Source organism: Meles meles, chromosome 2 (assembly GCF_922984935.1).
Source record: "Meles meles chromosome 2, mMelMel3.1 paternal haplotype, whole genome shotgun sequence".
NCBI lineage: Eukaryota > Metazoa > Chordata > Mammalia > Carnivora > Mustelidae > Meles > Meles meles.
Window position 1 is genome coordinate 183,354,507 of NC_060067.1, and position 25,655 is coordinate 183,380,161.

The following is a 25,655-nucleotide window of genomic DNA, read 5'->3' on the forward strand; positions in this document are numbered from 1 at the left end:
AGTTCAACATCCGCAAATCAATCAATGTGATACAACGCATTAATAAAAGAAAGAACAAGAACATATGATACTCTCCATAGATGCTGAAAAAGCATTTGACAAAGTACAGCATCCCTTCCTGATCAAAACTCTCCAAAGTGTAGGGATAGAGGGCACATACCTCAATATTATCAAAGCCATCTATGAAAAACCCACCGCAAATATCATTCTCAATGGAGAAAAACTGAAAGCTTTTCTGCTAAGGTCAGGAACACGGCAGGGATGTCCATTATCACCACTGCTATTCAACATAGTACTAGAAGTCCTAGCCTCAGCAGACAACAAAAAGAAATTAAAGGCATCCAAATCGGCAAAGAAGAAGTCAAACTATCACTCTTCGCAGATGATATGATACTATATGTGGAAAACCCAAAAGACTCCACTCCAAAACTGCTAGAACTTGTACAGGAATTCAGTAAAGTATCAGGATATAAAATCAATGCACAGAAATCAGTTGCATTTCTGTACACCGACAACAAGACAGAAGAAAGAGAAATTAAGGAGTCAATCCCATTTACAATTGCACCCAAAACTATAAGATACCTAGGAATAAACCTAACCAAAGAGGCTAAGAATCTATACACAGAAAACTATAAAGTACTCATTAAAGAAACTGAGGAAAACACAAAGAAATGGAAAAATGTTCCATTCTCCTGGATTGGAAGAATAAATATTGTGAAAATGTCTATGCTACCTAAAGCAATCTACACATTTAATGCAATTCCTATCAAAATACCATCCTTTTTTTTTTCCCATAGAAATGGAACAAATAATCCTAAAATTTATATGGAACCAGAAAAGACCTCAAACAGCCAAAGGAATATTGAAAAAGAAAGCCAAAGTTGGTGGCATCACAATTCCAGACTTCAAGCTCTATTACAAAGCTGTCATCATCAAGACAGCATGGTACTGGCACAACATCAGACACATAGATCAATGGAACAGAATAGAGAGCCCAGAAATGGACCCTCAACTCTATGGTCAACTAATCTTCGACAAAGCAGGAAAGAATGTCCAATGGAAAAAAGACAGCCTCTTCAATAAATGGTGCTGGGAAAATTGGACAGCCACATGCAGAAAAATGAAATTAGACCACTTCCTTACACCACACACAAAAATAGACTCAAAATGGATGAAGGACCTCAATGTGAGAAAGGAATCTATCAAAATCCTTGAGGAGAACGCAGGCAGCAACCTCTTTGACCTCAGGCGCAGCAACATCTTCCTAGGAACATTGGCAAAGGCAAGGGAAGCAAGGGCAAAAATGAACTATTGGGATTTCATCAAGATCAAAAGCTTTTGCACAGCAAAGGAAACAGTTAACAAAACCAAAAGACAACTGACAGAATGGGAGAAGATATTTGCAAACAACATATCAGATAAAGGGCTAGTGTCCAAAATCTATAAGGAACTTAGCAAACTCAACACCCAAAGAACAAACAATCCAATCAAGAAATGGGCAGAGGACATGAGCAGACATTTCTGCAAAGGAGACATCCAGATGGCCAACAGACACATGAAAAAGTGCTCCACATCACTCGGCATCAGAGAAATACAAATCAAAAACACAATGAGATATCACCTCACACCAGTCAGAATGGCTAAATTAAGTCAGGAAATGACAGATGCTGGCGAGGATGCGGAGAAAGGGGAACCCTCCTCCACTGTTGGTGGGAATGCAAGCTGGTGCAACCACTCTGGAAAACAGCATGGAGGTTCCTCAGAATGTTGAAAATAGAACTACCCTATGACCCAGCAATTGCACTACTGGGTATATACCCTAAATATACAAACGTAGTGATCCGAAGGGGCACGTGCACCCGAATGTTTATAGCAGCAATGTCTACAATAGCCAAACTATGGAAAGAACCTAGATGTCCATCAACAGATGAATGGATAAAGAAGAGTGGTATATATACACAATGGAATACTATGCAGCCATCAAAAGAAATGAAATCTTGCCATTTGCGATGACATGGATGGAACTAGAGGGTATCATGCTTAGTGAAATAAGTCAATCGGAGAAAGACAACTATCATATGATCTCCCTGATATGAGGACATGGAGAAGCAACATGGGGGGGTAGGGGGATAGGAGAAGAGTAAATGAAACAAGATGGGATTGGGAGGGAGACAAACCATAAATGACTCTTAATCTCACAAAACAAACTGAGGGTTGCTGGGGGTTAGGAGAGGGGGATTGAGGTTATGGACATTGGGGAAGGTATGTGCTATGGTGAGTGCTGTGAAGTGTGTAAACCTGGTGATTCATAGACCTGTACCCCTGGGGATAAAAATACATTATATGTTTATAAAAAAATAAGAAATAAATAAGAAATTTTAAGAAAAAGATCAATAAAATTGATAAAACATTAGTTGGTATCATCAACACCAAAAAAAATATAATAATAATAATAAAAATAAATTAGAAGACTCAAATAAAACCAGAAATGAAAGAGGGGGAAATAACAACCAACATTGCAGAAATACAAAGGATTATAAAACAATATTATGAAAAATTATATGCCAACAAATTGGATAAAGTATAAGTAATGGATAAATTCCTTCAGTAATGTAACCTCCCAAAACTGAAGCAGGAAGAAAAAGAAAATTTGAACAGAGTGATCCCCAGCAATGAAATTGAACCAATCATCAAAAAAGTCCCAATAGGGGCACTTGGGTGGCTCAGTGGGTTAAAGCCTCTGCCTTCGGCTCAGTTCATGATCCCAGGGTTCTGGGATCAAGCCCTGCATCGGGCTCTCTGCCAGCGGGGAACCTGCTTCCCTTCCTTTCTCTCTGCCTGCCTCTCTGCCTACTTGTGATCTCTGTCTGTCAAATGAATAAATAAAATATTTTAAAAAAAGTCTCAAAACATAAGTCCAGGAGCAGGCTTCACAGGTGAATTCTACCAAACATTTAGAGAAAAGTTAACACCCATTCTTCTCAAACTATTCCAAAAAATAGAAGAGGAAGGAAAGCTTCCAAATGTATTCTATGAGACCAGAATTACCCTGATACTAAAGCCAGATAAGACAATACAAAAAAAAAAAAAAAAAAGAAGAAGAAGAAGGAGAAGAAGAACAACAACAACAACAGCAACAATTGCAGTTCAATATCCTGGTGAATATAGATGCAAAAATCCTTAGCAAGATTTTAGGCAACCAGTTCCAATAGCCCATTAAAAAAAACAAATTTACCATAATCAAGTGGGATTTAGGTTGCAAGTACAGTTCAATATTCACAAGTCAATGTTAAATCATATCAACAAGAGAATGGATGAATACCTTATGATTATTTCAATAGATGTAAGAAAAGCATTTAACAAAGTACAACACCCATTCATGATAAAAACAATCAACAAAGCAGGATTAGAGGAAACATACTGTAACATAATAAAGGCATTATATGAAATAAACCACAGTGAATATGGTTTTCAATGGTGAAAAACAGAGCTTTCACCCTAAGATCAGGAGCAAAAAAAGGATGTCCACTCTCATTGCTTTTATTCAATGCATACTAGAATCCTAGCCACACCAATAAGAAAAGAAATAAAAGAATAAAAAATAAAAAGAAATAAAAGGCATCTAGATTGGCAAGGAAGAACTCAAGCTTTCACTATTTGCAGATGACATGATAATATATATACAGAAAACCCTGAATACTCCACCAAAAATAACTAGAACTGATAAATGAATTCAGTAAAGTTGAAGGATACAAAATCAATGTACAGGAATCTGTTGCATTTCTACACATTAATAATGAAGCAGCAGAAAGAGAAATTAAGAAATAATCCCATTTCTTGACTGTATTTGTTTTTTTGGGTGTTGAGCTTATTAATACTAAGGATCCAAACGTAGTGATTTGAAGAGACACATGCACCCCAATGTTTATAGCAGCAATTTCCACAATAGCCTACTATGGAAAGAGTCCAGATGTCCATCAATGGATGAATGGTTGAAGAAGTGGTGACATACACGCACACACATGCAGGAATACTACTCCACCATCAAAAAATAAAATCTTGCCATTTACAACGATGTGGGTGCAACTAGAGGGTACTATGCTAAGTGAAACAAATCAGAGAAACAGAAATACCACATGTTTTCACTCATATGTGGAATTCAAGAAACAAAACAGTTGAACAAAGGGTAAGAGAAGGAAAAATAAATAAGATGAAAACAGAGAGGGAGGCAAACCATAGTAGACTCTTAACAAAGGGAAGCAAACTGAGGGTTGCTGAAGAGGAAGTGGGTGAGGGGATGGGGTAATTGGGTGATAGGCATTAAGGAGGGCATCAGATGTTCTATGCAACTGATGGATCACTGAATTCTACCTCTGAAGCTGCTGCTACTACTACTACTACAGAAATAAATAAGGTTTAGGAATACACTTAATCAAAAACATGAAAAACCTGTACCCTAAAACTATGAAACACTGATGAAACAAACTAAAGATGACACAAACAAATGGGATGGTATTTCAGGCTCATGGATTGGGAGAACAAGTATTGTTAAAATATCCATACTACCCAAAGCAACCTACACATTTAATGCAATTCCCATCAAAATAACAACAGCATTTTTCTCAGAACTAGAACAAATAATCTTGAGATATATATGGAACCACAAAAGACCCTGAATAGCCATAGAAATCTTGAAAAGGAAGAAAAAAACTGGAATCCCAGTTTCAAAATATACTAAAAGGCTGAACTAATCAAAACAGGTGGTACTGGCACAAAAATGGACACATAGATCTATAGAGAAGAATAGAGCCTGGACATAAATCCATGCTTATGTCAATTAATTGACCAATAAAGCAAGAATATGAAATGGGAAAAATATGATATGGGGAAAAGTGTTGGGAAAATGGGACAGCTACATTCAAAAAATAAAACTGGACCACTTTCTTACACCATATACAAAATAATCTCAAAAGGGATTAAAGACCTGAATGAAGACCTGAAACCATAAAAGTCCTGGAAGAGAGCACAAACAGAAGTTCTCTAACATCAGCTATAACAACATTTTTCTAGGTAGGTTCCCTGAGGCAAAGGGAGAAAATGTACAATTAACAATTGGGACTACATCAAAATAAAGTTCTTCATAGTGAAAGAAACAATCAACAAAACCAAGTGGCAACTAATGTAATGGGAGAAGATGTTTGCAAATGACTTGTCCCATAAAGGTTAGTATCCAAAATAGATAAAGAACTTCTAAAACTCAACACCCAAAATACAAATAACAAATTAAAATATGGGCAGATGACATAAGCAGACATTTCTCCAAAGAAGACACACAGATGGCCAATAGACACTATGTTCATCACCACTTACTATCAGGGAAATGCAAAGCAAAACTACGATAGATATCACTTCATACCTGTCACAATGGCTAAAATCAACACAAGAAAAAATAAGTGTTGATAAAGGCATGGAGAAAAAGGAACCTTCTTGCAGTATTGGTGGGAATGCAAACTGGTGCAGCCGCTGTGGAAAACAGTATGGAGTTTCCTCCAAAATTTAAAATTAGAGCTACCCTATGATCAGCCATTGCAGTACCGGGTATTTAACCCAAGAATACAAAAACATTAACCAAAGGGATACATGAAACTCTATGCTGATAACAGTATTATTTCCTATAGCTAAGATACAGAAGCAGCCTGAGTATCCATTGATTAATGGACATTAATTGATTAATGACTAGATAAACAAACGGAAGATACATATAATGGAATTTTATTCAGCCATAAAAAAAGAAATAAATCTTGCATTTGCAACAACAGGGATGGAGGCAGAGAATATAATACTAAGTGAAATAAGCCAGAGAAAGACAAATATATATGATTTCACTCATATGTAGAATAAAGAAACAAAAGAAATGAGCAAAGAGAGCTTAAAAAAGAGAAAGACAAACAAAGAAACAAAACTCTTAACTATAGAGGACCAACTGATGGTTACCAAAGGGGAGGTTGATGAGGGGATGGGTTAAACAGGTGATGTGATTAAGGAGTGAATTCCTTGAAATGAGCACTTGGTCATGTATGGAAGTGTTAAATCGCTGTATTGTAGGCCTGATATATATATATATATATATATATATATATATAGTTAACATACAGTGTAATATATGTATATATTATATGTACATATAATATATGTAATATATATACATATATTACACTGTATGTTAACTAAATGGAATAAAAATAAAACTTTAAAAATTTTTAAAAATCATAGAAATAAAGGTATTATCACAATTAATTGCCGTTTGACACTCTACTGGGAAAAAAATTTAAATCTAAGACTATAATTGTTCAGAAGACTGAGATTCTCTTTAATCAGTGGTTCTCCGGGGAAGCGCCTGGGTGGCTGAATGGGTTAAGCCTCTGCCTCCGGCTCAGGTCATGCATGGATGGTCTCAAGGTCCTGGGATCGAGCCCCACATCGGGCTCTCTGCTCAGTGGAGAGCCTGCTTCTCCCTCTCTCTCTGCCTGCCTCTCTGCCTACTTGTGATCTCTCTCTGTCAAATAAATAAATAAAATCTTAAAAAAAAAATGCTTCTCTGGGATACAGTTTGGCTTTACCTAAAAGGTAGACATGCACATTACCTAGAAATATCGCGCAATCCCACTCTTTAGAATATGCTCTAATGAATCTCCTATGTGCACCAGGAAATGCACAGCAATGTTCAGAGATATGCTTGCAAAAAGCAAAAACCTGAAAGCTACTCAATCTCTTCTAAGTACAAATGAGAGTCACATATTTAAAAAATTATGTATGTTACGGTGTTAATAGTGAGCAACAAAAGAAAATCACATGCACACAAATTTATATATATGTGGTAATACAAAAGTGAAATCAAGGCCAAACTAAACATGTCATTTAGGAATACTAATACTTTTACATTACTATTAATAAATTCAACATAATGGAAAAGCATACTTATTGCTAATGGATAATGATGGCTAAAAGAGTATTTGTCTTATCATCCTATAAATATTATATATTGTATACATACTTAGCATGTATTTTAAATTGTAATATGAAATAATGTGATGAAAAATGAATGAAGTTACAACATGAATTTCTTTTTGACAAGTTACAAAGGAAGGGTTGAGAGCTATTTCTCCCCTCTACATCTAAAAGTTCTCTCTCAGATGTTAAATATAGACTCATGCAGTTTTGGTTAAATTACTTCAATGTCATTTTCAACAAGATTTTATACTCTCATTGTTATAAAACCATTCACAAATATTTATCTTTGCTGTGTCATTTCAATGTCCATAAACCAGTTTATTCCAAAAAAATAGGGAGTTGTTGTCGGATTTATACTTGGCTTTCTTTTTTTTTTTTAAAAAAAATGTTCTTATAAAAAACCATACTGTAATGCAACATCAAGTCATCAGCAACAGGTGTGAGGTGGGTGATATGTGAAAGGTTGGACTCCCCTGGGGATGAGCAGATCTAGCGTATTCGAGGTGGAGATATCATTTTTCTCAGAGGAAGTATGTGAAGTGTGTTGCCTGTTGCTCCCTGACACAGTGAGGAAGACCAGCCAAGGAGGCTTGGGTGGTGGGGAGCAGAATGGAAAACAGACTGCCAGCCAGATGGACACTGTTTAGAACAAACTGAGCCACGACTCAGGGCACGACTCTGGATGAGCCATTTGCCTTGCGTTTCAATTAATCCACCCACGGAGGGAGGGAAAAGCACAATCTAATTGAAAAACAGACGTTGTACCTCCACTGAGACTTCTGACAGTCAATCTTTGACACTATTGTGAATTCACCGTTGAAAGTTACACCCCAAAGCTTGGGTCATCAAACATCAGCAAATTCATTTTTAAATCCTTGTGTTTTTTTTTTTCACTGTGACACCTGGCTGGGATCACTGCCTCCGTGAGTCACACATTGAGCTCCAAGTGAAATATGCTAATCACATCTTGACTTTTTAAAAGAAGTTCACAGCAGAAGCAGCTAATATCCCTGATGCAGAGGAAGCATGATAGGGAAAACACTTCTGTCGTGGATTTACTGATTTTGATGGCTCTTTTAAAAGCAGGCAGAAGGCTGCCTCTCTGCCTAGTTGTGATTTCTCTCTGTCAAATAAATAAAAAATTTAAAAAAAAATAAAGTCAAATGCACTGCTTATAAAAGCAGGCAGAAGGCATTATTCCTGAGACAGTTTCCAAGAGCTGTTTATGATTTAAAGAAAGCATGCAAGCATCAGAAAGAGGTTGGGCTAAGACTTGGGAGAACCAAGGAATTAGGAGCATACAAACCAGAGACACGTAAAAATTCTCTTCTGTTTCACTTGGAGAAGCTCAGAATGAAATACCTTCTCGGAGATAATGGGACGGAGCATTTTGATGCACAGAAAGTGGTACGAAGCGCTCATTACTTGTAACTGTGCAATTTAAATACTCAAGTGCATCGATGGAAAGGAGATTTAAATAGAAAGCTTCATTGCTGTTTGCTCCTAAAAGAAAATGATCCCTACAGATTACCATGTTTCGTTAATGTCAATGTGGGGATGAATGGAAATTCTGCAGTTGGAGAAGAAGAGAGGCATGGGGGAAACCCGAAGCGTGAACAAAACAACAGTTGGGCTTTCTGCCATTGTTTAGTGGTGCTTTGGGAATTCTCTGCCGCTTTGTCTTTCATGGTTGCTTAATAAATAAAAATACAGTACATAGCCTACATGTTTGGGGTGTGATTCACAGAATGGTACTAATTCACTGGAGGGACCCTGCCTGGCTTCATCCAGAGAGCCCATCTTCTTAAGCATCTGGAACCACACTGGCAGTTTTCCCAAAGGCCAAGGGCCTTCGTTATTGTGCCAAATCATTCACACAGACTGGCTTAAATTATGCAACCATCTGTATTCTTATGCACCTAGATTGAGTAAAATGAATATAGAGTTTTGAAAGCATTCATCCTTGAAATCTCCTTCACGCTGGTTTTTATTCTTTTCAAACTACTGTGGAGTCTGGGATACACAGAACACTGTTCATTCAGAAAGCTCATCCGTCCTCGTTTGCTTCACGGTGCACCACTCTGCCTTCTCGGCATGGCCCACCCAGACTGCCATGGGCCGGTGGCAATACTGCCAGGAAGGCAGGCTCTGCAGCTGGGTTGCTGGGGTTAAAATCTCCCTAATGCTGTATGTTCACATGCAACAGTGGGCAAATGACTCAGTTTCTCTGTGCTTTATTTCCTCACTTCTGAAAATTTCTAATGGGAATAATGTATTCTTACAAGGTTCCTGGGAGGAAGAAATGAATTTAGCATATTGTTTGGCATGCAGTAAGTACTCAATAATTGCTGGATGTAATTCTCAACATCACATGTCATACTGTTATTCTATCCTTATCCTAGAGGGAAGCACTTCCTTCCGGCAGCCCTGACTTCCCCCACTGTGAGGAGGGCCAACTATTAGTGACAGAGGGAGAAGACCTAGGTCACTGTGCTTCCCAGAGATGGGGGCTAATCCACAGGGGAATTGCAAAATATGGAAACTCTTTAGATGGCAATTAGCTATTGCAACCTTGGTCAGGTCATACAAATGCCAGGTGAAATTTAACTGAAACTAAAGTGGGAGGAAAGCAAAGGGTTGGAGCCTGGAAGGAAGGGGAGATTAAAGACAGATGACTCAAAAGGGTGCATTACCGCAAAGGGCAACTTTGGGGAGCTCCACTTATGTTTTAAGATCCTTGGGATTCTGGTAACAAGAGTTAGGTGGAAGCCTATCACACAGTAAAAGGACTTCTGATTTTGACTACTGAGTCAGCATCACAGGAAGAAAAATGGTCAAGAACTTAAGATTATTTAGGTCTTGAGGAAAACTAACTCAAACATATATTACAGATAAAAGTTACAAAAATTCTAGGGGTGGCAGTTAATTTGTGTATATCAGTTAATGAAATGCCCAAGGCAAGACAACTGGATTTAAAAAAAAAAAAAAGATTTTTTTTATTTGAGAAAGAGTGAGAGAGAGCACAGAGGGAGAGGGAGAAGCAGACGCCCCAGGGAGCGGAGAGCCCAATGCAGAGCTCGATACCAGGACTCCAGGATCATGACTGAGCCGAAGGCAGATGCTTAACCAACTAAGCCACCCAAGCGCCCCTAGACAACTGGATTTTTTGATGATATTTTAAGGAAGATGGCTTATTTGATTGGGGAAATTAAATTTGTTAATAGTTGTTGCCAGTCTGGATGAAGAAGTTGTTCTCTATGTAATTTTTTATAAAAGCAATTTGAGTTGGACCTAGCATACAAATAGGAAATTTAAATCGAAAAAATAAATGTTTGTTAATTGTGTACAAGAGTTTTCTATTCAATCTTGTTACCTAGCATTGTTATTGCCCAGGGTATATGTTTTTGTGCATATCACAGTTCCAAGACAGGAAAGAAATCACCAGAGAAGCTGGATTTACCTTCCACTTTGGTGGAGATAAAGGTTAATCACATAATGTAATATGAAAGAAAATCTAGGCTTCAGTATTTCACCTGCTCATCTGCCCCCCCCCCCACTCCCACGTAGCTGGATGGAGAGTTATTTGATTGAATTAGGCCTTGCCCTTTTAGATATTTAGTATATCTTAAAAAATGCAGTTCCCTAGGTGGACAACAAAAGTTGGCCAAATGATTCAGGAATAAATACTATAGTTAAGTATCGATTTAAGAGAGCACTTTACTTTTGACAGGCAAGCTGGAGGAGCATTGCAAACGAAGGCCAAACCCAGAGGGGGAAAAGTTAAAGAGCAATGGTATTTTAAGCATGAGCCCTGGAATAAGACCTATATTCAATTTCTGACTTGGACACTTTCTAGCTGGGTAAACAGAGGCCTTGGGCAAGTTGACCAAACAAGTTAGGGCTCCTACCTTTTCCCTATCAAAAAATGGGGATTTTAGGCTGTGCTGTGAGCCTTCTAAAATAAGTAGCAATTGTTATTATTAAATAATTCTATGGCTGAGTTCGCATGAATATAGGCTGTGGTAGGCTGACTGTGTATCTGCTTTATGGCTATAAAAACATGGGCGTGAGGGGCGCCTGGGTGGCTCAGTGGGTTAAGCCTCTGCATTCAGCTCAGGTCATGATCCCAGGGTCCTGGGATCGAGCCCCACATCGGGCTCTCTGATTAGCAGGGAGCCTGCTTCCTCCTCTCTCCCTGCCTGCCTCTCTGCCTACTTGAGATCTCTGTCTGTCAAATAAATAAATAAAATCTTAAAAACAAACAAACAACAACAAAAAAAACATGGGCGTGGGTCTAAAGACATCAATGGTGTGAAGACAGAAGAGAGGATATATAAATTTAAATTTCACAGCAGTCATGGAACACGATCTACCATAAGGAGTCCCCATCCCGCTCTGCAGGCTTCCAGATCTATGTCACGCTGCCTCATGGCCTTGATGGGCTACCTCTTGGCCCCCGTTAAAGGGCCTTCAGCTCCACAGGATACAGAGGCCACAAAGGCTCACATACTTGTCGGACTAAGTATATCCTTCTCCCAGAAGTTGTTCTGCATTGACAAGTTAATGTTCAACAATTTCAAACCAGTTAGATTTGTTTTTCTTTTTATGTATTTGTTTCTGGGAAGACCACGAAAAGCACATTTTCAGGCTTTTGAGTATTTATGTAAAAAGCAAAGAAAAAATTAGAGAAGGAGATTAATGGTCTGCTTTAGTTTTCCTCTAATCCTCTTTTTTGCCTTTTGCCAGTCTCCTTTCTACCATGTTCCCCTCCCTTTGGTGGACAAATCACTTATCATCAATTTACTTCTGGATATCTTAAACACTTTCAGTGAACAAACACATTCCCTGTGTCAAATACTTGGATAACCACATGTCCTTTTTATATTTCACATTAACCATAGCTTTGGATTTAATTCTACTGGAAAATTCTATCCCACTGAATTAAGTATCACACTTCCATATCAACACTGCAGTGAAAGCTGTGATATTGAATTGGTGTAATTTTAACCTTTCAAGAGAACTGGATGGTGTGGAGTTTCTCTCTAGCTAGTACATGCTCTGACTTTATGAAACCTTCTTTGAAAAGTGTCTGATTACTTTCAGGGGTTAGTTCTGTCCTTTTGTCCTGACAAAGCTCACTTTTCCTTTCTGGCGGCCAATTTTTTTTTTTTTTTTTTTTTGGCCATTGTGGGATTTTCCAAACTATTGCTTGGAAGTCAAATTAAAGGTCCTAAGCAATTTCAGCTTTAAAATGCCATGTAACCGATAGACTGGAAGCTGAGACGGAATTCTACAAGTAAGCAAGTGAGGTCAGTTCTATATGGCCATGGGTGAATATGGATAAAACCAAAACATTTGGACTTTTCACTTTGCTACTAGTTTCTAGTTTCTAAGACAGACTTAAAAAAAAAAAAAAGGCAAAAACTAACTTCCTATTGCTAAAGAAAAAATTATTCTAGAACTTTTTTTAATAGACCCGGATTTTCAGAGCCTTCAGGAAATACAATGGATGTTTAACAAATTCGTGAATCTAAAACTGAAACTACATTATTTGCTTTTTCATATGCCGAGTGGAAATAATTCTATAGGGTAAATCTAACCTCCCTGTATACTACTTGTTTCTTCAGTGTCTCATCTCACCATGTGTTTTTTTTACAATCCTCCTCCTACCCAAAGGCTCAGTTGGCTGATAACAAGAACAAGATGGGGAAAATGTGATTAGATTGTGGATGGTTTAATTACCCTCCTGCTGCTCGCTCCCCACTCCCCACAGTCCCATGGAGCTACTCATGGAGAGATTTGCTGGAGCTCGACTTCTGAAAAGCCAGGAAGGTCTAAGTGGCCAGATAGAACTCTAAATCAGAGGCCTTCACTGATAAGTGGAAAGAGAGGTAGAAAAAGAGGAGGAAGGCTTTAGAAATCCTAATAACAAGCAAAGAAGAGAGAGTCCTCTTCAAACAACTTCCAGACTCAGAATGAAACCTATTTAGCACTGAAGCTGTTCAATAAGGACCCTCCTGATCCTTCTTTCTACCTGCAATCCCTGTTGCCCCACACCTGTAAGTGCAGAAATAGCAGCTATTGAGAAAGGAGGGGAGAAGGGAAGAAGCTGATCATTTCTCTTTCTTTAGCTGCATGACAGGGAATTATCTTTGAAAGGAGATAAACATGTTGATTATTTCATGGATCCAAATATTCTATTAAAAAAATTAGTGTAGGGGTGCCTCGGTGGCTCAGTGTGTTGAGCCTCTGCCTTCAGCTCGGGTCATGATCTCAGGGTCCTGGGATCGAGCCCCGAGTTGGGCTCTCTACTCAACAGGGAGCCTGCTTCCTCCCCTCTCTCTGCCTGCCTCTCTGCCTACTTGTGATCTCTCCCTGTCAAATAAATAAAATCTTAAAAAAAATTAGTGTGTATTTTGTGTCTCGAAAGTTACTATTGGACTCTATTACCTAAAAATGCTCGGAAAATAATCGAACTGATTTTAATTTTTTTCCTTAATCCAAAAGTTGGGTAAAATAGACTCCAGAGAACTTAATGAAAATGGGAATTCAACTAAGTTTGCTTTGTGATAAGCCTCTCACACATCAGGTTTGTTCACTGTGTTCGTGATAGAGGAACCTAATGGAATTTGGTTCCCACCAGAATCCTAGAATATATATCCATAAAATACTAGAAAAGGATAGAAAATCCAAACTATCTGGAATAGCCTCCTTTCAGGGATAGATACTTATCATCTGTAACACATTGGTTAACAAGCAACAGCTGATGAGTGAGGCTTAAAAGACAGCTGAAAAGAATGTAACATTATGGCTTGACATTTTCACTAGTTTCTGGTGTACCATTAAGGGTGTCAAGTTTCATCTTTTGTCAGGAACACTTGTAAATCCTGGTGGAAATACAAAAGGACTTCGTGGCATTTTGTTGCTGATTCTTGAATATGTTACAATTTCTTAATGTTGTATTTCCCTGAATGATCAAGATCACTTGAAACCCAACTTCATAGGTCATATTCGAATTCCTGGGCTTTGCTTTTAAATAGCATTCCTCTTCTTGTTGAGCCTGCCTCTAACAATCTTAAAACAGGAAGCAGTTCTGTGAGAAGATGTTCATATCTTAAAGCATCACAAGTCTTGCAGCCTGTGATTCCAGTTCTTTTCTGAGAAATGTCTAACGCCACAAAAATTCAGAGAACAAGTTGGGAGTCACCACTTAACAGGGATTAAGGAGGGTCAAGGATTATTTCATGCATGTCTCTGAAGGTACAGGTGCAATGGATCTAAACAGGAAGATGACAGGGGAGAAGTAAACAGCAGACCCTCCTCTCTTTCCACAGGGAGATATGTTCCAAGACACCAAGGGGATGCCTGAAACCATGGATAATACTGTTTTTTCCCCATACATACATAACTATGATAAAGTTTAAGTTATGAGGCACAGTAAGAGATTAGCAGCAATTACTAATAATGAAATAGAACAATTATAATACATTGTCATAAAAATTATGTGAATATAGTCTCTCTCTCAAAATATTACACTGTATTATACTGTACTCACCCTTCTTCTGATGATGTAAAATGACAAAATGCCACGAAGTGAGGAGAGGAGGTGAGGTGAACGACGCACACCTTGAGAAGTAAAGTCAGACAACTATTCATTTTCTGAAGACTGGTCAAAAGGAGGGTCTTCCGCTTTTCAGACCGCGGTTGACCTTGGGTAATTGAAACTGCTTAAAGGGAAACAGCAAATAAAGGAATGCAAGTTGGTGCAGCCACTTTGGAAAACAGAGTGGAAATTCCTCAAGAAATTAAAAATAGAGCTTCCCTATGACCCTGCGATTGCACTACTGGGTATTTACCCCAAAGATACAGATGTAGTGAAAAGAAGAGCCATCTGTACCCCAATGTTTATTGCAGCAATGGCCACGGTCGCCAAACTGTGGAAAGAACCAAGATGCCCTTCAACGGATGAATGGATAAGGAATATGTGGTCCATATACACGATGGAGTACTATGCCTCCATCAGAAAGGATGAATACCCAACTTTTGTAGCAACATGGACGGGACTGGAAGAGATTATGCTGAGTGAAATAAGTCAAGCAGAGAGAGTCAAGTATCATATGGTTTCACTTATTTGTGGAGCATAACAAATAACATGGGGACATGAGGAGATGGAGAGGTGAAGGGAGTTGAGGGAAATTGGAAGGGGAGATGAACCATGAGAGACTATGGACTCTGAAAAACAACCTGAGGGTTTTGAAGGGGCGGAGGGTGGGAGGTTGGGGAACCAGGTGGTGGGTAATAGGGAGGGCACGTATTGCATGGAGCACTGGGTGTGGTGCAAAAACAATGAATACTTGAAAAAAAATTTTAAAAAAGTGAAAAAAAAAAGGAGAACTACTGTGGAGTTCACGTTTAATTTTAAGTGAAATTAACACTACTTTTGGATTGTAATGTTAATTAGATAGTTGGAGATATTTGAAGCACAGAACAGACAACACTGTTTGAAATGAAGATTTAGAAGCAGTTCTGCATAAGGTTAATTCAAGTTGAAGTTCTGAGGACAATGCTCACCTCGCAGCTAACCACAAGATGCCATTTCCAAACCCAAAGTTAAAGAGAAAGATGGAGAGCCTACAGTTAAGGCAAAGAAAGAAAATGTTCCTATTTTGATGACCTGAAGTCTTAGGAGTCAAAAATAAAAAAATATCTTGTGAAAATTTATAATTACCAAAGAACTTTATTGTGTTAGTAAAAATATTAGGCTTTATATTATTTTTAAAAAAATTTTATTAACTTTTTAAAAGATTTTATTTATTTATTTTAGACCTAGAGTGTGCAAGTGAAGGGAAGAGCAGAGGGAGAGGGACAGTCAGACTTTGTGCTGAGTGCAGCGTCCAGCTGGGGGCTCAATCCCATGACCCTGAGATCAGGACCTGAGCCATAATCAAAAGTCGGACACTTAACTGACCGAGCCATCCAGGCATCCCTTTATATTACTTTTTTAAAAAGTCAAAGCTGGGTAAAAGGATTCGAAAATAGTGATAGAATAGTTTTCATATTTGAGGAACATATGATTCAGTTATATGGTTTATAAACTATTAACATATTAAAACATATTTATTTTAGAGAATATAAAATACCTTTGCAAAATATTCTAAGGTTAAAACCAGAAAATATTCTATTAACTTTATCCCTGACATTTAAGTATTTACCAGCAGCGTCTCAACTCCTTCTAAAAGTAAATTTTATCCAGAAGGGTCAAAATAACTTTAATGCTCTCACTGCAAAACTCGAAGTATTGGGGACCCGCGTCGCGGTTCCGAGGCTGCCGGCGCTGGTACTGTCCGCGTCGCTGGCGAATCTGGTTCCCTTCGTCTCCCCGGTGCCAGCGGAAACACATTTTCATCCTGTGGGTTTCATCTTAGCTCGACCATCATGTCTACTTCTAATGGTGCCAAAGAGAATTCCCACAGCAAGGCTCGGACATCTCCTTACCCGGGTTCAAAAGTCCAACGCAGCCAGGTTCCTAATGAGAAAGTAGGCTGGTTTGTTGAGTGGCAAGACTATAATCCTGTGGAGTACACTGCAGTTTCTGTCTTGGCAGGACCAAGGTGGGCAGATCCTCAGATCAGTAAAAGTAACTTCTCTCCCAAGTTTAATAAAAAAGATGGGCATGTTGAGAGAAAGAGCCAGAATGGTTTGTATGAGATTGAAAATGGAAGACCCAGAAATCCTGCAGGATGGACAGGACTTGTTGGCCGGGGGCTTTTGGGGCGATGGGGCCCAAATCATGCTGCAGATCCCATCATAACCAGGTGGAAAAGGGATAGTAGTGGAAATAAAATCACCCACCCCATTTCTGGGAAAAACATCTTACAGTTTGTGGCAAAAAAAAAGGAAAGACTGTGGAGAATGGGCAATCCCAGGGGGGATGGTGGATCCTGGAGAGAAGATTAGTGCTACACTTAAAAGAGTTTGGCGAAGAAGCTCTCAACTCCTTACAGAAATCTGGAGCGGAAAAGAGAGAATTAGAGGAACAGTTGCACAAGCTCTTTAGTCAGGAACATCTAGTGATATATAAGGAATATGTTGATGATCCTCGAAACACCGATAATGCATGGATGGAGACAGAAGCTGTGAACTACCATGATGAAACAGGTGAGGTAATGGATAACCTTACCCTAGAAGCTGGCGATGATGCTGGAAAAGTGAAATGGGTGGACATCAGTGATCAACTCCAGCTTTATGCCAGTCACTCTCAATTCATCAAACTGGTGGCCGAGAAGCGAGATGCACACTGGAGCGAGGACTCTGAAACTGAAACTGAGTGCCGCGGGTTGTAGCCCGCATCACTGTGGGAGCCATGAGCCAGCAAAGGGACATGTGGTGAAAAGAAAGCGGCATCACAGAGCTTGTCCTACAAGAGGGCAGGGTTGGTCACTTGGAATTTATTTTATTCACTTTCAAAGCTATTTGCATTTAGAAGTTCGTATCAGAATATAATTAGTAAATATGGTGAAATGCAACACAGAATTTTCTACTTTCCAATCAAAAGAAATACAAATAATCATTTTGTATGTGTTCTAATTAAGCATAGATTAAACCAAGTCTAAACAACTGATGCTTGTTCAAGAATCATAATCTGAATAAAGATAAATTTATGGTCAGCCATAAAAACAAACAAACAAACAAAAAACTCGAAGTATTGTGTTCATTGGGATATTTCATAACAGCCTCACCTCTTACAATTAAGCTTATATTTAACTTTTGAATATTTGTAATTAATAAAAAATCCCAAACCCTGCCTTCCCATCCCCCTTTCCTCTCTTTTTTCCCCTTCATTCCCCCTTCTCTCCATCCCTTCCTTCAGTATATGTGTATATCCATGTTTAGTGTTCTGTACTAGGGGCTTTGGCTGATCACAATAAGATAGCGTCCAGGGGTAATATAAAACATGTACAAAAATAATTATAACACAAGTTAGAATATTGTCTAGTTCATTAGATATGAATTATTGAATGGTGGTTATAAATGTTGAATGAGCAAATTCTCTACTCATTTCTGATTGATTCTGTTTAGGTGGTAATGTAAGACAAATGAGGATAGAATGATGGTTAATTTCAAAAATCACAATGCTATAATTTAAAAAAATAAATAGATGTATTATGAAGCAAATAAGCCTGTTGTGCACTTTTGAATTTCCTATTGATTCAGCTTTCTGCAGAATATTTGCAGCAATGTAATTAATTTTGAATGTTCAGATAATGTTATTGTCAGGCTATACAGATTTAATTCATAGCAAGCTCTTAGAAGCGAGGAGTACATAAAATCCAAGCTGTTGACTATTAGTTTCAGTAAGTGCACTGAGGTAATTTTTAACAAGTGCTCTTTAGGAAATTCAGATTTTCAGACTTGATCATGAGCCTTTCTGGAGCATTTCTATGCCACTTAAACTGTAAACATAAACAGGCAAATTTGTAGGTCAACACGTCAATAAAATCTAATTTGGCATGTTAAGGAAAACATTTGTTGAGATTTAAAAGTTAAAACTCACTATGCACTAGTTAGAGCTGAAAAGAATATCCTAAAGATTATGAATTCATTTAGCAGTGCACACACATCTTAATTACATAATTACCTGAAGCAACCACTCTAATCCATCTTGTTCGTTTTACACTGTGTAAAAGAAACAAACTAATTATGGCTTTATGCTAAAGAAAAATACAAACTTGTATCATATTTAAAGGTTCATCTGACACTCTGCTGCTCAGACATGAAGGAAGTAAAGAAAAAACAAAAGTGCTCATTATGTTGCATGCTGTAACAGTGTTCTTAAATTGTTAAAGACGACGTGGAACCAATCCTCACTAAAGGGCGGAGGGCAAGCCGATCAGGAAGCCACACCCCCAGAGAATAACTTAAAATGGGCTAATTTGCAACAGGGTGAAGATTTATGTGCAGTGACAGAAGAAGGAAGGAATGGTCAGTACAAGGCACAGACGAGCCTGATGACAAGGGACACATTAATGCATAATATCAGGCTTATGGTACGATACGCAAAGAAGGAGTAGAGCTGAGAAGAAACATTTCAACATCTCCTTATGTAGGCTCACTCTCAAGGAGGGCAACTCTGTCACTGCAGAAGCCTTCAATTGAAATATCATAACCTGATCTAGGGTCCTTTACACTTATGTTTAGAAAGGAATGGACAAATCCAGAGCCCTGGAACTACAGGAAACTACCAGAGTGTGGAGTATTTAGAGCCTTGAAACCATGGATACTGCCCTAATAAACCTAAACCATGGAAGGTAGGTGGCCCAAGAGGTTCAATTCAGTCTGAAGCCCACCAGGTGTGGTCTTGGATCCAGTTCATACTGGATCTGTGTTTGGCATATGACTCAATGGTTTATATTAATTCCGTGGGGACTCCTCACAGTGCCTCTTCTGTTTAGCGTCCCCTACAGGGGACACCAACCTAGAAAAGACACACCCTGCAACTATCAAGGCAGGCAAGACTCAGTCTGTACCCAAAGTGAGAGCAGAGGATTCCTTCCTAAGCAGAAACTAGCTTGGAAGTGGGATCATCGCTTTGCACCAGAACTGGGTGCGAACTTCGGGGAGTCATGTGCATGGGTAACGGCATTTTACAAACCTAGCGGGTTTACAGTCAAATATTGCAATTACTTCAATCACTTGATTAAATATTACAGGATAGTGTGTGTCAAATTTTATTTCCAGTTAGCAATACCATATTTGTAAACTAATACTTGATTACAGATTTTGATTATAAAATCTGAAAGGAGTTATCCTTTTTAGCATAAATGTAAGATTTTGGCTTAGTCAATTTTATATTTTATCTAAAGTAAAGCTGATTTTCTGCAACACACGCAATTAATTTTCATATTTTTTACACATTTGTTACAAAGGTAGTCAAGATCCAATATGTACTACACCATCTTTAAATGATGGATTTTTAGATAGATGAATTTTCTGGTTTACAATGTGTATACACTTCAAAATAAGATGGGGATAAAATGACACTATTTCCTCTTGAAATTTGATATTTTCTGAATTTATATATTAACAGAATTTTCCCCAGCTACATGGCTGGAATCCATTAATATTACATTTAAAAAAATTCTCAATGAAAAGTTTTATCATGAAATCTACTGAACACTATTAGTTTAATCTCACTTATATTTTAATAGGAACAAAACCATATTGAACAACAACTAAGAATTTGTTATATACATCTGTTGGGAGATCATTTTCCATGTATCTCTTTTGTTTTTATGTGTCTTGTGAGCAGAGGCAGTGACTGACATTCTGTGCTATTATTTTCAAGGTTTTTTTGTTTTGTTTTGTTTTGTTTTGTTTTGTTTTTTAATAGCAGATAGCCTTGGGACATAGAGATAGTGTCTTTCTTGAGAACAAAAGGCAGATTTTCCTAAAACAATAATAATGATAAGACATGGTGTGATATATAATATAGTATATTTCCTCTAGAACAAATGATTTGGTATCCATTATAAAAGATTTTGGTTCCCTGGGTGTCGGAGCCGCTGCCGCCAAGTCTGGATCCAGTCTCAAAAGCCGCTGACGCCCGCCCTCCTGACGTGCACTCCCAATTTCTTTTGGTTCTAAGTCCAAAATGGCAACTCTCAAAGATCAGCTGATTCAGAATCTTCTTAAGGAAGAACATGTCCCCCCAAATAAGATTACCGTTGTTGGGGTTGATGCTGTTGGCATGGCTTGTGCCATCAGTATCTTAATGAAGGACTTGGCGGATGAACTTGCTCTTGTTGATGTCATGGAAGACAAACGGAAGGGAGAGATGATGGATCTCCAACATGGAAGCCTTTTCCTTAGAACACCAAAAATTGTCTCTGGCAAAGACTATAATGTGACTGCAAACTCCAAGCTGGTTATTATCACAGCTGGGGCATGTCAGCAAGAGGGAGAAAGCCGCCTTAATTTGGTCCAGCGTAACGTGAACATCTTTAAGTTCATCATTCCCAATGTCGTCAAATACAGCCCAAACTGCAAGTTGCTAGTTGTTTCCAATCCAGTGGATATCTTGACCTATGTGTCTTGGAAGATAAGTGGCTTTCCCAAAAACCGTGTCATTGGAAGTGGTTGCAATCTGGATTCAGCCTGGTTCCGGTACCTGATGGGAGAAAGGCTGGGAGTTCACCCTTCAAGCTGTCATGGGTGGATCCTCTGGGAGCATGGAGACTCCAGTGTGCCTGTATGGAGTGGAGTAAACATTGCTGGTGTCTCTCTGAAGAATCTGCACCCTGACTTAGGCACTGATGCAGATAAGGAACAGTGGAAAGAGGTTCACAAACAGGTGATTGACAGTGCCTATGAGGTAATCAAACTGAAAGGCTACACCTCCTGGGCTATTGGACTGTCTGTGGCAGATTTGGCAGAAAGTATAATGAAGAATCTTAGGCGGGTGTATCCAATTTCCACCATGATTAAGGGTCTCTATGGAATAAAAGATGATGTCTTCCTTAGTGTTCCTTGCGTCTTGGGACAGAATGGAATTTCAGATGTTGTGAAGGCGACTCTGACTTCTGAGGAGGAGGCCCGTTTGAAGAAGAGTGCAGATACACTCTGGGGGATCCAAAAGGAGCTGCAGTTTTAAAGTTTTCTAATGTATCACTTCACTGTCTAGACTACGACAGGGTTTTAGTTGGAGGTTGTGTACATTGTCCTTATTATCTGATCTGTTACTCAAATAATATCAAAATGGCCTAAGGAAAAAACATCAGTTTCCTAAAGTTCTAAATAGGAATGGTTCAGCAAACCCTGCAGCTATACCCTAATGCTGGATGATATCTGCCTTTGTAGTCCTAAATGGGTTCATCTCAGAGGCACCACTGCCAATATTGCGTATGCTGCAGGTGCTCTTCCAACCAGATGCGTATTTCCTGTGTGTTCTATGACTTCTGGTTCCTTCACCCAACACCCAACATGCCTAGTCCATCTTTTTCAGTCAGTCACATCCTGGGCTCCAACATATAAATTCATTATTGCATGTATTGTGCATAACTGTTCCAAAGGATCTTACTTCGTGTACCGTGTATGTCAGAATATAGTGTACATTGCCATATAATGTAAAAAGACCATGCAACCAACTAAGTGTCATACCAACTAAAATACCAAATAAAATTTGAACAGTGACTTAAAAAAAAAAAAAAAAGATTTTGGTTCCCTAAACTCAGGGATCTTCCCTAATACATCCTACTGCTGGTACAGGTATCACCTGACCCTCTTTGAGTTGCCCTTTGGGAGTCAGATTTATAGAACTGGAGCAAGAAAATGCTGATATTCTGGCTACTGATATTTCTTGAATGATAAAGTCCTTGGTCTCTGATCTATGAGTCTCATGACTTTTGACAGAATCTGTGAAACTGTGGTGTGCTAGACTTGTTAACATCCAGTTTGGATAAAACCTCAGACCCTTCATTGTTCCGAACAACATCATGAGAAGAAACAAAGAAGACTAGGACTACTTTAAGAGGGGGAAAAGGAGACAAGATTTTGTTTTGTTTTTAAGATTTTATTTATTTATTTGACAGACAGAGATCACAAGCAGGCAGAGAGGCAGGCAGAGAGAGGAAGGGAAGCAGACTCCCTGCTGAGCAGAGAGCCCGATGCGGTTCGATCCCAGGACCCTTTGATCATGACCTGAGCCAAAGGCAGAGGCTTTAACCCACTGAGCCACCCAGGCGCCCAGGAGACCAGGTTTTCTTTCTATGCATACTTTCTCCTTTTCCGCCCTTGGCATTAACATATGTATGTGCATTAAATTATATTAATATGGTTTCCTTCATTTGTAATAATCTCCTTCATCCGTGTGTTGTGCACGTGCATGCATGTGTGTGTGTGTGTGTACACATTGTGCTTGTTTTTAAAGGGAACAGTTCTCTAACAGTTGTTGCAAAGATTCATGAGCTTAGATTTTAGAAACAGCTGGTTGACTTTCCCCCAGTACTACATTGGCTAAGGAAATCTGATAATATAGCAGGTAGAAAAATATAGATTATTTTTAAACTTTAGGTCTATAGATATTGAGGTATATTCAAACAAGATTTGACAAACTTCTGAACTGATCTATAAAATGAAGCATGTGCAAGTTTTGCCTTTGTGTCTTGTACGTTAATGAACTAGGTCTGACTTTCTTGTGAATTCTGTCTAGAGTGGGTCTGGTGAGTGGAATATATATGGTGTGACTTCTGACAAAGGCGGATTAGCTCCAAACACATGGTGGGCTTTCAGGGGCTCTGGGAAAAAGTCTTCCCGAAATAACTCTTCCATTTGCTCTCAAATGCCTGGAATTCTTTATCACCAAAGGGAAATCCTTTCATCCAATGTTTGTAGTAAAGGATTAAGAAGCACATACACTAGAGAAAGGGGATGCTTTGCTTAAACTGACACTGTAGCATACATGAATAATAGATTTCCTGAAAGCAGCCCTTCAGTCTGAAACGGGTAGCAGGATACAACTTTAGGCAGAAGAGAGAAAAGGTTTCATAATGATTTTGTTACTTGAGTTAATTCTCACTGACCTGATCCAGGCCTGGCAAGTGGGCTTTATCTTGCATGCAAACCCTCCTTACTTGTCAGTGGCTTCCTAGTGGGCTTGTGGTGACGAATGGTAGGGAGAGCGACATAACCCTGTTGTCTAGTCAGCTGTGGCTGCCAAAAGTACCAAGGGACGGTGGATACGGACATGCTGGGTATTTGGTATCTCTGACCTACATTCTCAGTTGCAAATGGCTTTCTAAGAGCAAGTGTGCCCATTTAGAATATCACAACATCCGAGGCTAGGAACTCATGTCTGAAGCTGAGGGAACTCCTCCATTTCTTCCCTCTCAAGTGCCCCTTCCTCAGTGCATACACATTATTCTCACCTCTGAGTCAAGTAACCGGGTTCCGCCTAAATCAGAAGGTCATAACATCAGATAACTGATAAATTCTGGCACCAAATAAGCCAGCAAGAATCTACGGGCTAAACCGGCTCACTCCATTATTTTTAGAAATATAAATATAAAATATAAATATAAAATTTTAGAAATATTTTTCCACAAGTGATAGAAACTCAGTTTTAACTAGTTTAAACCAGAAAAGAATACTAATGGTTCTTGTCACTAAATTACAAGAAAGGCAAGGGTGTGGCCTTGGAGGTTGCTGGAGCCTTGATAGTGACACCATCAGGAAATCTGACGGATGCCCAGGTTTCTTACTGGTGAGAGTTTTTGTTTCTCTGCTTAATTTTGATAGACAGTTATTCTGTGTGGGGCTGATAGTAAAGACACCAGAAGCCTCTGCAATCTTTTTGGTTTTAACACCAAGCAGAAAGGGGCTCTCATTTCTTAGACCCAATCAGAGAAACAAATAAGCAATGACAAAGGGCCAGAGACTTTGGGCAGAATCACGGTATACCACTATTGGCCTTACTATCATTAGAGAGTATGGCTAGGGAGGTATGTCTGTAAGATTATGTCAGTTCCAGGGGTGCCTGGGTGGCTCAGTTGGTGAAGCATCTGCCTTCGGCTCAGTCATGATCTCAGGGTCCTGGGATCAAGTCCCACATTGGCCTCCCTGCTCAAAGGGGAACTGCATCTCCCTCTCCCTCTGCTGCTCCCTCTGCTTGTGCTGTCAAATAAATAAAATCTTTAAAAAAAAAGAAAAAAGAAAAAGCATGAGAAAAAGAAAGGGTATATCTGTTCCCTCTGGAACCATAGAGTTAGAAGTAATCTTACCCCCAAATGGAAGATTTCTGCTCTTCCTGTTGCTTAAATTGCTGGGTGATCAAAACCACTAAAGTGTCTTATTAATTCCTAGATTCCATAGAGAATTTTGACTAGGGATGAAAATTTAACCTGAAAAAGATGTATTTATTCCTATAAAACTAAAAGAGGTATGCTAACATTCTTTAACAAAAATTTGAGTAGGTTTCTGTCATCTACAAGGAAATATATCATTCCTTAGCATGGCCTGAAGAGTTCTTCCCAGTCTTGATTTCTACCTGTCTTTTTCATCTTATTTCCTAACATTCTCTGTCACTTCAACTACTGTCTATCTCTCACTACCTAATCATCCTTCAAATTAGTTATAGTCTTTCCCTGGATTTATGCTTTTGCCGCTCAGTCTAACATGATGTATGTTCTCAACTCAAGAGAACTCTTTGGTCCTTAAGATCCAGAGTAAATGCTTCCTCTTCTAGGAAATCTTGAACATTTTATTCCTTCACTCACCCTACCTCACAAGGACTTGTTCATTCTCCTTTTCACCCTTCAGGAGCACTTTACTTTTTATTTGTATATTATAACACGTCAACTTGTATTTTAATAGCTTTATTGATACATCATCTATATACTGTAATGTTTATCTATTTAAAACTACAATTCAATTGTTTTTAACATATTCACAAGGTTGTACAACCATGTCATTTAGTTTCAGGATATTTTTATTCCTCCAAAACTTTTGTAATCACTAGCATTGATCCCCGCCCCCCCCAACTCCATCCACTCTTCTCCCACAGCTCTAGGCAACTACTCATCTGTTTTCTTTCTCTATCAGTTTTTCCATATAAATAGATAAATACATGTGGTCGTTTGTGCCTAGCTTCT

At 38.7% G+C, this 25,655-nt stretch overlaps 2 protein-coding genes across 3 annotated transcripts; both read left to right on the plus strand.

The window, feature by feature from the left end:
• The first annotated feature begins 16,399 nt into the window (after window positions 1-16,399).
• LOC123929357 (ADP-ribose pyrophosphatase, mitochondrial-like) lies at window positions 16,400-17,398 on the plus strand. The gene is given in 3 exon segments (XM_045984914.1): window positions 16,400-16,899; window positions 16,901-16,980; window positions 16,982-17,398. Coding segments are annotated over 3 exon segments (906 nt in total). The 5' UTR covers window positions 16,400-16,446; the 3' UTR covers window positions 17,355-17,398.
• Window positions 17,399-20,648: 3,250 nt separating this feature from the next.
• On the plus strand, window positions 20,649-22,152 carry LOC123929344 (L-lactate dehydrogenase A chain-like). Of its 2 annotated transcripts, XM_045984903.1 has the most exons (2): window positions 20,649-21,349; window positions 21,619-22,152. In XM_045984903.1, the coding sequence occupies exons 1-2, from the start codon at window positions 20,663-20,665 to the stop codon at window positions 21,772-21,774; spliced, it is 843 nt and encodes a 280-aa protein (XP_045840859.1). In that variant the 5' UTR covers window positions 20,649-20,662; the 3' UTR covers window positions 21,775-22,152. The 2 variants fall into 2 exon arrangements, with proteins under 2 accessions (XP_045840859.1, XP_045840851.1); XM_045984895.1 differs by having other exon boundaries at window positions 20,649-22,152.
• Window positions 22,153-25,655: the final 3,503 nt, after the last annotated feature.

Coding starts and splice junctions, on each gene's coding strand:
- LOC123929344 (XM_045984895.1), top strand. CDS start 20,663: ATGGCAACTCTCAAAGATCAGCTGATTCAGAATCTTCTTAAGGAAGAA.